The following is a 14,286-nucleotide window of genomic DNA, read 5'->3' as shown; positions in this document are numbered from 1 at the left end:
CAGTGGTTGTTTGAATGATCACAGCTTCAATAGCTGCTGTCTCCTTCCACCCCACCCCCCACATTGTTGTTTGGTCTGTTTTGTATAGCAAGGTCAGGACATTTATGTTTTTATTCCTATCAAACATAACTTCAGGGAGCAGGCTCCCTATTTCTGCTGGCAGGAAAGCTCAGAAGGGTTTTGGCCCAAGCTTGTCTTTTAGTCGGCTCAGCTCGAGCTGCTCGATAGTTTGGGCACGTGGAAGGTGTCCTGATACTTTGGAAGCTGGCCTGCCATTATATCCTTGACAGGATATAACCCATATAGCTAAGGCTACTGCAGCAGTGGTCATTCGAACATCTACTGTCATGGTAAGTTCAGCTTACACAACTGTACTTTCTCTTCCATGGCATGGAATAATGATGCACGTCTTCATGTAGTTTTCATCAATTAAACTCCTCATCTCAATTTTCAGGGAAGAAAGATCAAAATGTATTTTTATTGTACCATGGTAGCAGTTTGAGGTTTTTAGCACCCTTGCTGTACAGGAAGCCCTTCTTGTTCTTGTCATAGATGCCTTTTGTGACTTGGAGGAGGATGGCCAATGTCATTTTACTTCATGACCTGGTGTAATCTGAATTCTTTTGTACTGCTAGACTTGCTGGCAAGGCAGTTGGGAGATTATGGAAGCTACTAAGAAGCTTTCCAGTTGGTGTTCTCATTTTGAGTGGAGCATTACCCTGTAATGCCTTGTTTTGCTAGTCTGCTTCTGATTCCGACCTGTCTCTGGCACATATATGGTCTGGATTGCATTTATTCCATGGTCAGAGTGCATGTGGTAGGTATTTCTATGCCTTTTGATGTTGTAGGAAACAAAAATATGTCCCTGTTCCTGCTGGTCAAGCAGTTCCTTGGAAGAAATGCTTGCAGTTTTCCTCTTATGAGGAATGTCTCTCTTGTGGGACATGGACTTCTTAATGGACACTCTTGTCCATCCAGTGTGTGAGCCTGCTAAGTTTGTGACACTGAAGTTCATTTCTTGTAAAATGTTCATAACTGTGCATTACATCTCAAAACATTTTGGCAGTTAGATGTAAGAGCATGTATCTTTCATCAAGACCCTCCAAACACATCTTTGCTTCCTCATAATGATAATTATTGAAGTTCCTTGAACCATTCCAGTCATCATTGGTGACTCAGTTTATCACTATCATTTTTATGGATACATAAACCAAGAAGAACAGAGTAAGTCACAACTTGGGCATCCATTCAGCTGCTACTTGATTTTAGGAAATAATGAGTTGGCTGTTTGTTTTGTTTGTTTGGAAAGTACATTTGGTTGTCAGACATTTTCCCAGTGTATAGCTGTGATTGCATGATGATTGCCGTCATTCTGCTAACTTGTTATTGACAGGTGCTGCAGTCATACCCAAACCACCAAAGAAATAGCTGCCTGCATTGCTTGTTTCAAGAATGTTTCTGTTAGACATTTATGCTGAGGCTACTTGGTCCTCATTGCCCACCTTTATCAAGCATTACTGTTTTGACCACGACTCTTGGAGTTTAATTTCTTTTGAGAAGTCTCTTCTATTGGACTCTGGCGTCTTAGCTGTCTCTGAGGGCTGTCCTATGCCTCCTTTCCCCTTTTTGGTATCGGTTATGATTAATTCCAGCCAAGGACCTATCAGGATCCTTGACATTAGATGTAATAGGCACCTTTTTATTGTATCAGTTGAGCTACTAGAGTTCCTTCCTTGATGAGCCAGGAATACCCTCCTGCCCATTCCTCAGTGCATGAGATATCCCCTTAAATCAGGCAATTACATATTCTTATAATTTGTTTAATAGTGAAGAATCAAATCTCTGATATGATATTAGTTTTCATTCATTCCCCAACGTGTGGGTTCGGATCTGATCTGATTCTGCCACTGTTGTACAGCTCATGGATACTATAAGCTCTCAAGCTCCTCCCTTACTCACAATGCAGCAGTCCCCCCTGTTTCCTCAGATCTCGTTTGCCGCCTTTGTGTACAGACATGGTCACTGCAGCTCTTGGACGTTAGTTTGAAAAGATAAGTTACTTTTATATACAGAGACACACTCTCTCTCTCTTCCTCCCTTTGAAACCTTCTTTTCACTAAGTTTTATCTTTATCCTCCCTTTGCCTAGTTAGCGTACATTTTTTTCTTTTTCTCTTACTGCTTCTCTGTAATTCTTTACCATTGTTAGCATCCCTTTCTTCTCTCTTCTGTAAATAATAATAAAAAATGTGTGTGCGTGTGTATGTATGTATGTGTGTGTGTATATATATATATATATATATATATATATATATATATATATATATATATATATGCATACATACATATAAATCAGCAGGATCACCATGGAATCAAGTATAAAATGGCATTTATTTCATGAAAAAAAATGAAGGTTGAGCATTTTTGGGTTCTAAAACCAGTCTTAAAAATCAACTTATCACCACGAAATCGAGTATAAAATGCCATTTAGTTCATGGAAAAAAAAGGTTGAGCACTTTCGGGTTCTAAAACCCTTCTTCAGATCAGCTTATAAAATATAAACATACATTTAAAGCATCAAGCATCCAATGAAATTCGCCATATTTTGCACCAAAAAACTTGACCTGTCAGTATATAGATTGCACCAAAGTTTGGCCAAGTTTTTTGGTGCAAAGTATGGCAAATTTCATTGGATGTTTGATACTTTAAATGTATGTTTGTATTATTTTGTACGTTGATTTGAAGAAGGGTTTTAGAACCTGAAATTGCTCATCCTTTATCATTTATTTGTTTTTTTTTTTATTTCCGTGAAGTAAATATTTTATGCCTGATTCTGTGGTGATCCTGCTGGTTTTTCAACTTTTTTACTTTGTGGTTCTTCAGTAATTGTTTCTATACAGTGGATGTAAAAAGTTTACATACCCCTGTTAAAATGCCAGGTTTTTGTGATATAAAAAATAAGACCACAGTAAGTCATTTCAAAACTTTTCTTACCTTTAATATGACCTATAACCTGTGCAATTCAGTTGAAAAACAAATCTGTTAGGGGAATAAATATAAAAAATAAAAAACATACAATAAGCTGGTTGCACAAGTACTTGCACTAATACTTTGTTGAAGCAACTTTTGATTTAATTATAGCATTCAGTCTTCTTGGGTAGGAGTCTATCAGCATAGCACATCTTGACTTGGCAATATTTGCCCACTCTTCCTTGCAGAAGTGCTCCAAATCTGTCAGATTGCAAGGGCATCTCTTGTGCACAGCCCTCTTCAGGTCACCCCCACAGATTTTCTATTGGATTGAGGTCTGGGCCATTCCAAAACTTTAATTTCCTTCTGATGAAGCCATTCTTTTGTTGCTTGGGGGTCATTGTTGTGTTGAAAGGTGAAATTCCTCTTCATCTTCAGCTTTCTAGCAGATGCCTGAAGGTTTTGGGCTAAAAGTGGCTGGTATTTGGAACTGTTCATAATTCCCTCCACCTTGACTAAAGCCCCAGCTCCAGCTGAAGAAAAGCAACCCCAAAGGATGATACTGCCACCACCATGTTCCCCATGGGTGATGGTGTTCTTTTGGTGATGTGAAGTGTTGTTTTTGCGCCAAACATATCTTTTGGAATTGTGGCCAAAAAGTTCCACCTTGGTCCCATCAGACCATAACACATTTTCCCGCATGCTTTTGGGAGACTTGGTGTATTGTTTTGCAAATTTTAGCTGGGCCTGGATGTTTTTCTGTGTCAGAAGAGGCTTCTGTCTTGCAACCCTACCCCATAGTCCAGACATATGGAGAATATGGGAGATTGTTGTCACATGTAGTACACAACCAAGTACTTAACCAGAAATTCCTGCAGCCCTTCAGTGTTGCTGTAGGTTTCTTGGCAGCCTCCCTGAGCAGGTTTTCATCTTGTCTTTTCGTCAATTTTGAAGGGACTTCCAATTCTTTGCAATGTCACTGTTGTCCTATATTTTCTCCACTTTTTGATGACTGTCTTCACTGTGTTCCATGGTATATCCAATGCTGTTAAAAGTTTTTTGTACCCTTCTTCTGACTGATACCTTTCAACAATAAGATCCAGTTGATGTTTTATAAAGTTCCCTCTTAACCATGGCTTTTGCTGTAGCAGGCAACTGAGTAAATGTCAGGAAAATCCTGCTAGGACAGCTGAACTTTATTTGCGGTTAATCAGTCTCTCTCTAATTGATGGCAGGTGTGTACCCAAGAAGACTGAATGTTGTAATTAAATCAAAAGGTGCTTCAACAAAGTATTAGGTTAAGGGTGTGCACACTTATGCAACCAGCTTATTGTATGTTTTTTATTTTTTATATTTATTCCCCTAACAGATTTGTTTGTTTTTCAATTGAATTGTACAGGTTATAGGTCACATTAAAGGTGGGAAAAGTTTTGAAATAATTTATTGTGATCTCATTTTTTTTTATATCACAAAACCTGGCATTTTAGCAGAGGTGTGTAAATTGTTTATATCCATTGTATGTGTGTGTGTGTGTGTGTATATATATATATATATATATATATATATATATATATATACATACACACACACACACACACACACACACAGAAACTCTACTACTACTTCTTCCTTTGGCTTTTTCCCGGTTAGGGGTCGCCACAGCGGATCACCTGTCTGCTCATGATTGGCAGTGGAGTTTTACGGTGCAGAGGTGCCAGCCTGGTGCCCATCCTTCCACAGAAGGCACACACATGCACACACTCACACCTAGAGCCAATTTGGAGTGCCCAGTCCACCTACAGCATGTCTTTGGGATGTGGGAGGAAACCGGAGCACTCAAAGGAAACCCACGTGACCACAGGGAGGACATGCAGACTCCGCACAGAAGGCACCCCAGCCGAGAATCGAACCGGAGAACGTCTTGCTGTGAGGCGGCAACGCTAACCGCTGCACCACCGTGGCCACCCATGTGGAAACTCTATTGATCCTGCTAATTATAGGCCCATATTTATCCTGTTCCCTATCTCCAAAATGTTGGGGAAGTGCATACATAGCCAGTTACTCAAACGCCTGCTTGAGAATAACCTGCTAACTTTCACCCATCATGGTTTTAGGCCCCACCACAGTACATCCATTGCACTGCCCTCCTTCACCCAAACAGTAGCTGAGGCCCGTGACAACAATAAACTGATCTCCTGCTTATTCCTTGATCTCTCTAAGGCTTTTGATACTGTCTCTCATTCTAAATTTCTAACTAAACTCTATGACCTCTGTCTTTTTAGCTCCTCTGTAAACTGGTTTTCCAATTACCTCTCCAATAGGCAACAGCCTGTTTGCTGGCAAATTGTCTTTTCCCCTTTCCTTGCAGTCAGCACACGGGTTCCTCAAGGATCAATCCTGGGCCCCCTCTTATTCAGTATTTTCACTAACTACATTCTGCTTATAAGCTGTCAACACTATTACAATATGCTGATGATTCCACACTTACCACCACTGCCCATAATATTCCTGATCTCTTGGCACTCACTCAGGACACTTTGTTATCTGTCAAAACATGGCTGTCAGACAGTCAACTAGTACTAAATCCTAAAAAAAAAAAAAAAAAAAAAAAAAAAAACCCTCCTCTTCTTTCCTCGAACCCTGGCACAATGCAAATCTCCTTTGCCATCACCTCCCTCAGCAATACTATAATTAAACCTGAACCTCATACCAAACTACTTGACACCATTGTCAACGACAGACTAAAATTCGACACATAAATCCAACAATGTATTAAAAAAAAAACACCAGAAAGTTGGTCTACTTTACAGAAATCAAAAATTCCTTTCACCTTCCTCCAAACTCTCTCTAGCTCAGTCAGTCATCTTACCTTGTCTACTCTACGCTGCCTCTATCCTTACTAATATTCAATCTACACCACTGTCCATACTTGAACATACAGTAAAATAGCCAGATTTGGCACTAACCTTCCTCACAATTCCCATCATTGTCTTCTCCTTATGACACTTCAATGGCCTGAATTCTCTCATCAACTACTGCTTCCTCATTTACATATACACACCGTTCTCTCTAATCCCTCTTCCTGCCCTTCTCTGTCCAACCTAGTATGTTACTCAACTGCACCCCCCCCCCCCCCCCCACGACACCTTCGCACAACTGACATGCACCTTCTTGACATCTGCAAACCTAAAAAGAACATTGGAAAGTCCCTTTACAAATACTCAGCAGTTCATGTCGGGAATACAGTCCCCCTCAATATAAGAAACATTTCCGAAAAGCACCAGTTTAAGAGAGAACCATCTACAGAAGACTTGGTCCTGCCTATGCCTAGCCCCCACATGAGAACTATTTCACTTAGTCCTCTTCTACTCTGTTTCATCTGTCACCTCCTTTTCTGTCTTTTTCTGTCCGAGATGTAATTTCATTTTTTAACCCTCTTGTATCAAAACACGAAAGTTATTCTAATGCTATGTCTCTTATGTTTAACAATTGAGAGTACCTCTTATACATTGTATATTTTTGTAATGGTGTTTTCATTGTGGGATAGTGTACTGTGCTGTGAACTGCATCTTTATCTTTATTTTAAGTGCTTGTATATGACATCACTATGTATTTGCTTATCTGTTGCATGAATGTAAATTGTCTGGAGCTTTTCTCCTCGGATTTCCACTGAAAATGGGCCCCTGGCTTAGTTGGACTAATCCATTTAACAAATGTCAATAAATACATATTAATAAATAATTGTGATTTGTTTTATTGAGGTTCATTTCCTCTGTGTAGCAAAATCCAAAAGATTTTAAATGTTTCTACGAATGTAAGCATTCAATTGCCAAATTTAAGAACGTAAGTGCACATTCCATAATGAAATTTTTGAGTTGGACTAGATTGGCAAACCAATCGCCCATTCCATGGTCAGAATCTAGATTACATGAATGCACTGTTACAGGGAATATGGCATACAGCGTTACTTTATCCAGCGTTCCTTCATTTTAATTGTAGTTTAGAGCAGAATAAAATCTTCTATCCAAATTACCAGTTCCCATCTGATTACAAAAAGCTTTGAAGCTGTTACTTTGACTTTACCAGTAATTGTTGGTGGATGCTCTTTTGTTTCATTAACTTCAGTTTACATCTGCTATACAGTTGAATTTCTGAACCAGTGTAATGGATTTTTTTTCTTTTTTTCAGAAATTGCTCCAATGATGGCCAAGACTATCAAAATTTTTAAGAATCGCTTTTTCCGGAGGTGAAATACTGGAGAGGTGCGTCACAAGGGTATGCATTGCCAGCCTGCTCCTTCTGAGTATTGCCAACGATGGCCTGCCATTCAAGGGTTGTGATGAAGAGGTGCTGGCTACTGTTATTGATTTGTATAATAGTCTCAGCAAGGCTGCTTCAAAACCAGTATTTTTAGCTGGCTGAAAAGAACCCAATTAAATGTCCCTTGTGCTTAGGGGCACGGCCTAATCTCTTGCTGTGTGCATTATGTCCTACGCAGATTTCCCTCCCACAGAAGTATGACAATATTCCAAAAGTAGGAAGGCAGACTGCTGGTGCAGTACTAAGACACTGTTAAAAATATGCTTTTAGCAGAACTTCTGACTGCAGTGTTGCAGTATCTGGTGAATGTACTTGCATGTAGGCCACTTCAAAGAGATCAGAAGCTTTCTGAAAGCCAGCACCATGTTTTGTTAAGAGCCACCCTGCCACAAATGCTTCTGCTTTCAGAATGTTCTTAAATGTTTTTATGTGTAAAAATCTTGTACACAAGGTTTAAAAAAAGATTTTAAACTTTATATACTATATCCAGATATCTGGCTGTTACAAGTGCCCTTTCTCATCAGATAATTATTTAATAGAATGCAAATTTCCTTTTAGACATGCAGTTTGATTCTTTGCATCTAAGTAGCAACATACAATGCCAAAATATTTCAGATGTTCAAACTTACAAACATTTAAGTGAAATTTATCTATTGCAGGAAGAAAAGCTTTATATGATCAGAAATACATGTGAGAATCTTTTAGTATATAATTAAAATGTTTCCAATGATGGTCTTTTAAAAGCTGTTATGCCTTTGATTGAGTACCCTGTGTGTCTGAAAGGAAAACAAAATTAATTTTAAAACCATGTTCACTGTTCCTTGTAAATAAGTGGGGTTTGGGTGGGTAACATATGTGTTGTCTTCTAATTTAAGACGTATCATGATATTGTATTTTATGTACTCATGTTGGAGTTATCCCTTGCTTTTATTAAGAATATTTAAAATTGATGAGCCCACAAATATTCCTACTCACTGTGAATGGTACTCCTACTTATTTTATTAATACTGCATGACTGTGCTTTTTCTCCCACTCCTCACCTGTGGTGCAGGGATCTGTTCAGTCTACATGCATGACCAAACAAATGTATGGCAGGCTGTGTGAATAAGTTATTAATCTTTCACAGCTGCATTTGTTGATTTTCCTTTGCCATCTCATAAAATGTGTACCTGTTAAGGTTATAGAATTCTGTGTTTTGTTACTGAGTACGTTTTGCAGAAGTGAGTATGTGTGACTCAGAGCTGCGTAGTTTCTCTCTCTACAGAAAGTTTTATGTATGTGTTGTACAGATATACATAACTGCAGAATTTCATCTCAGTATTTACTGTAGCACTTCTGCCTTTTGAGATTCCCATCTGCAGGTAGCCTGATTTTGTCTGCTTGCCTTTCCTAGCTTCACCTTCTCCCCAGGGCCTTGACTACACCCTCCCACCATTATGAAAGGACATTGGGGGATATAAGAGGTGCAACTGTCATCTTCTGATCTTTCGTGCAGTACGGTATTGTGAGCTGTGCATCTGTGCTTGTTTTGTATTGGTCTGGGTCGGCATTGTTTTGGTTCTCTGTTCCTTCCAGGCTTCTGCCTAGGAACTTACTAACCTGGCTCAGAATTTCATGCCTTTTCTGAAGTACAAGCAACCAGCACTGGAAATGCCCAAGATGTCTGTTGTCCCTTCTAAGAGCATACTGGTACCTGCTCTTGAAGATTCTGATTCTCATGACCCTGAAGCAGATGAACTGACTTTGGTAGGCCAGATCCACTTTGCTGGTGTATAGGAGTCAGGCACTGAGGACAGTTTTATTCTGTACTTTCCCACCAGGAAATTTCTCCTTTGGGGACATAAAATTAAGTGTCCCAGTGGGAAGCCAAGGAATATTCCAAGGCCCAGCTCAGATGTAGGACTTTCATGGGCATGTCTGAGCCTAGAGTACTTGCTGTCCATCCAGTCATGGATGGTCCTGGAGGGCATGCTTATGAGTGCATCTGTGTAACCAGATTCCAGCCCCCCCAACCCCAAGGAAATCTGATCATTTCTATAGGGTTATGGATTCTCACAGACCCTTTTATAAGAATCCTTTCTCTGATCCAGCTGTGGTGGCCATAGACTTCAGTAAAGAATCTGCTCTGGTTCCACCCAGAAACTATATTCCCAGTGACAGGGAACAGGGAGAGTAGGATAGTCAGCAGCTTTGGAGAGGAGACAAAAGGTTTACACTTTTGCTATCCTGTCAGAACCTGGAACATCCAAACCCACGTAATTACTTTTCATTAGTCCCTGCCAGAAAAGATGAGGGTTAAAGCATCGGGCGGAGGGGTACATAAGGATATGAACCATGAGATACTCGAAATCTGTGACCTATCAGCTAAGGTCGAAGACCACTCCAGGAAATGTGGTTATGATGTTGTGGATGCATTCAGAGACATGTTTGGTTGATCTCTTTAATTCACCCTTGGACAAGGATCTCCTCTTCGGGGCCCCCTGCTGATGGAGTATTTAAGAGACTTGAGGACCATGCAGCCAGTTAAGCAACTTTTTCAGGCCCAAGCTGCTAAATTCAGCAGAAAATATCCAGCTAAGTCTGGCCATTATACCCTAAGCACTGCAAAAACTGGTCAGACAAAGGGGGGAAATTAATAATAATAAAAATAGTAAGCAAGAGCTTAGGAGAAGACTGAGGTCCCCTAAGGCTGTGATTTGACTTCCAGACTCATCCCGGCTGACCACGCCCCCTTTTGTCCCTTTTCCATCAGAAGTAGTTGGAGGGTGCTTAGCCTTCTTTATAACATTCTTCACTAACAGTACAAGTTATAGTTTCTCAAAATCCAAAATGCATCAGAATTTCCCCAGTTCTTAAGGAATAGTCAGACCTTTTTTTCCTGCAATGTTAAGTGTTAGAAGAAGTTCAACAGGTTGGAACCGTAAAGAAAGCCCTTTTTGGTGAGTAAGGTGAAGGTCTTTCTCCAGACTGTTTCTTACGCCGAGAAAGGAAGGCACATGGGCGCACTCATTCAGATATTTCACACTTGAACAAGTTTCTCATTGTTTTAAAGTTCAGAATACAACTCTGCAAAACCTGTTAACTTTACTGCTACCTTAGGCACTCATGTTCCCGCTAGACCTAAGAGATGTGTACATCTACATCTCCATAGGCAGTTCTTCAGGATCATGAGCAATGGAATACATCTTTGGCTTTTCTGCTGCACCCACAGTCTAATACATGCATGGCTTCAGTAACTGCTTTCTTTAAGACAAAAGGCATCCAAACCTACCCTCAGCTAGATGACTACCTCATTCAGTTAAAATGTGGAATTCACACTGAATTTGCATCAGTGATCTGGGTCTCACCTTCAAAAAGAACAAGTCATGTCTGGTCCTTTAAGGAACCTAGTATTCCTGAGGGCACACCTAGACGCAATCTAGCACAATGCCATCCTCTTGGAGGACAGAAATTCTTACCTGTATCTCTGCTTCTAGATGATTTTGCAGCAGGAATCGTTATCAGCAAGAGAGTTACTTAAGAGTGTTAGATTGCATGGCATCCTGCTTTATAGTGGCCTTTAGCCTAACTGCTCAAGGAAGCTTCAGTGGTGCCTCAAACATTTGTAGTGTCAGCACATCCAAACCTTGGAGAGCAGAATTTCTGTTCTCCTTTGCATCAGAAGATCTTATGGTTGACAGTACAGTGCCATCTCAATCACAGTTTGCTTTTCAGGGCAGTCTAGCCCCCATGACCCTCACCATAGACTCTTCTGATCTTGTCTTGGGGACTCATTTTGGCAGTCTGCAAGTTCAGGGAATTTTGGCCAGAAAAATGAGGGAAAAGCTTGTAAATGAATGAGGACTGTCATTCTGATATTATAGGCTTTCAACTGAACATTTTTTTGAAGGGGGGTGAACATTACAATACAGAGTACAACTGTGATTTATTACAGAGACAGGGGAGAACCCACTTGTCCCTATTGTGCAGGCTTGCAAGCCTGTGACATAGCTATCCCCTCTCAGCAAAATGTATTAGCAGATTAGCAGACAGAATGAGAAGATCTCAAGTTCACCTTCAAGAATGGATGTTGACCTAAGGTTATTTTTCTAAATCTGGCAAGGATGCGGGTGTATACCAGAAAGTGAGCTGCTTGTATCACATGGAAACAGGCAACTGGGACAATTCTTTTGCAAAATAGCAACTCGGAAACTTGGAAGATAGATGTGTTTTCCCAGAACTCGGCAGGTCTTTTTCTTTGTTTTCTCTACTATAGCTTTGATCCTCAGGATATCCATGAAAGTCAATGAAAAAAAGGTCAAAAGGCTTTCTGGTAGCTCCCTTTGGCCAAATCAGCACTGATTTGGTCTCCTATGTAGTCTAGCAAGGGAAAATGAAATGTCTGTGTGTGTGGACTTTCTAACGCAAACAAAAGGTCCCCCTCATACACACCAGCCTGGACACTTAAAGGCTGACATTTTTGCTGGTTTCACATAATTTCCAGGTAGACACTTGTATTCTCAGGATGTGCTAAAGATTATGTGAGACTAGGAAACTGAACAAGAAAAATCATGCATAGCTACATGGAAAAGATTTTTCATCTGTTAACCTGTCCAGAAACCATGACCCAAACAAGGTTAATGTCAGTGGTCCTGGAGTACCTGCCAGACTTTTGCAAAACTGGATCTTATGTAACTGTCAGCGTGTAAGCTTTGGCTGTATCAGCCTTCTTACCTATGGACCCACTGTACTCCAGGCCTTCAGTTAAATAGTTTAAGGGAATCCTGTACCTTCTACTACCAAGAAAAGAGATTGCTCAACCACTACATCTTAGCTGTGCATTTGAAAATTTGACTCTTGCACCTTTTGAACCAGTTTATTTTGCTTCTCTCTCTCTCTCTTTCTTTTTCTGGAAGACACCATTTTTGCTTTCAAACATCAGGCATTAATGTGCTGAGAACCCTTCCATCAGAACAGGGGTGTCCATTAGTAGTCCCCCTCCTTTTCGCCTAAGTTGAGTTCTGATACCTTGACCAATCCATTCATTTTCCAGCTCTCTTTCCTAAGCCACAAAATAGAGGTGAAAGAGCCACTGGTTCCCTTGCTCTGCACAGATAGCTGATAAATATATATATATATATATATTTTTTTTTTTTTTTTTTTTTTTTTTTTACAGATCATTAAAAAAAAATCAGAAAGTCTGATCATGTCTTTGTCTGTTTGGTAAAGGTGAAAGAGGAAAAGCCAGTAAACATGCAAACTTGCTCTTTAAATGGCTTGCTCATTGTGCTTCATACTGTTACACAGTTCATGGCAGATGTGTTCCAGGGCATGTCCAAGCCCATTCCACTCAAGCTACTGCAACTAACACAGGCTTCCTTAGATGGGTCAGCAGACACGTTTTTATAGAACCTGCTTGGACCTCTGTTCACACTTTCTCTAGGCAATACAATTTAGGTGCAGCTTGTAAAACTAGGGCAGGATTTGTCTCTACTATTCTGCAGGGCACTTTCTTTTAAATAGCTGGCTCTAACCACCCTACATTCTTTGGTTTTGAGAGTCTTCCTAAATGTCAGCACTGCAGTGGTGAATATTTCTGTGAACATGGTACAGTTGTTTTAAGAACCTGCCATAAACATAGATGCTAGAGTATACCACTGTTGTGTTCTAGGTACCCTCCCTCCCTCATAACCCTTCTTTCTTATGGTTCTTCCTTATTCTTTGCACCCTCCCTCTCACTTCACTGCCAGGCTCCCTCCTCCTTTTACGAGATCCTTTTACTGTTAGAGAATGGAGAGTGGGGACCAGCTGGCTTACTAGGGTTTTGGTGCAGGGATCTTCTAACCTGACTTTTAGCTAGGGTAAAAAAGATCTGAAGATGGTGTCAGCCAACATAGCTCTCATACCACTAAGATCCTTGCGTAGTGGTGGGAGGGTGTCAGCAAAGGCCTTGGGGAGATTGTAGAGTCATGGAAGTCAGGCCAACTAGTTGAACTGCTTGCAGAAAGAAATCCAAAAATTCAGGACTGTAACAGTGAATTATTTCAAGCATCTACATCTATGGTAAATTTTAACACAACTGTCTTTTTCCCACTAGGCTGCTGTTGTGTGAATTGTTTGTTTGCATTTTGACATTGTTTTGCAGTATCCATTTGCTCCCTGTGTAGCACTTCCTTGGTCCTGTACATATGTCTGTGCAGTTCCCTCTTATCCCTTCTTAAGTTATTTTCTAGCCAGCACTGATGTGGGACTGTAGACGGTCTGTGAACTTTTGCACAGCTATGTAATTTCCCAAAGTACTGGAGTACAGCTTAGCCATTCATCTGTAGGTTACTGTCCCAAAAAAAGCTGAAGTGGCCTTGTAGCTACATTATTCCATAGAAAACTGTTTTGGATTTTGCTAGAAATGCTCCCCCCCAGTAGATTCTCATTTCTGCAGAAAAAAAGCAAGTACACAGTTTTTGATGTTAAACAGTCTTTCTGAACAGACTTCACTGTTTATTTTCCATGTTGGCTCTGTACTCTCAAGTTGCCATCGCAACTGGATAGGTGAAACACAGCTAAGATACTTTAATTAGATGGTAAGTTATAGTTTTGCAGTAGAAAAGTGCCACTCAAGTTAGGCATTTGGGCAAAGGATACTAAATATAAGCTGCTGGTAATTCTTTGGCTTTTGTCCACCTTGACTATCTCTTGAATTCATCAGTGAACTGTAAATGAATTTTACTTTTATTGTGATGTTGTAAAACAAAATGTATAATGAACTAAGTCACTGCTCATTCTTGGTATCTGTAGTTTCCTTTGTATTTTTCACTTTGCTTAACATTTCACCACTGTGATGATCAATAAATCATTCCACAAGGTGGTATGGTCCATGTCTGCCATGCCTTCCTGCATGTAATGCACATTTTGGTAAGCACCTATCAAATTCTGCACTTGTATCCGAAATATCATTCTTTATCAAGTTGCATATTTGGTTGTGAATGTGGGTGAATTACAGTGGGACATAGGAAGTGGT

The 14,286-nt window shown here is 40.1% G+C and overlaps 1 protein-coding gene across 2 annotated transcripts in view; it reads left to right on the top strand.

The window, feature by feature from the left end:
• Window positions 1-14,047, top strand: part of LOC122812587 (elongin-A-like) — a 1,667,864-nt gene extending 1,653,817 nt beyond the window's left edge. For both annotated transcript variants that reach the window (XM_044084820.1, XM_044084819.1), the window contains exon 12: window positions 7,158-14,047. In XM_044084820.1, coding sequence (XP_043940755.1) covers window positions 7,158-7,219 — 62 coding nt within the window. In that variant the 3' untranslated portion in view covers window positions 7,220-14,047. The remainder of the gene's footprint in view (window positions 1-7,157) is intronic.
• The last annotated feature ends 239 nt before the right edge of the window (window positions 14,048-14,286 follow it).

Source organism: Protopterus annectens, chromosome 1.part1 (genome assembly GCF_019279795.1).
Source record: "Protopterus annectens isolate FY-2018-M chromosome 1.part1, PAN1.0, whole genome shotgun sequence".
Taxonomy (NCBI): Eukaryota; Metazoa; Chordata; order Ceratodontiformes; family Protopteridae; genus Protopterus; species Protopterus annectens.
This window is presented reverse-complemented; position numbering and strand designations above follow the sequence as displayed.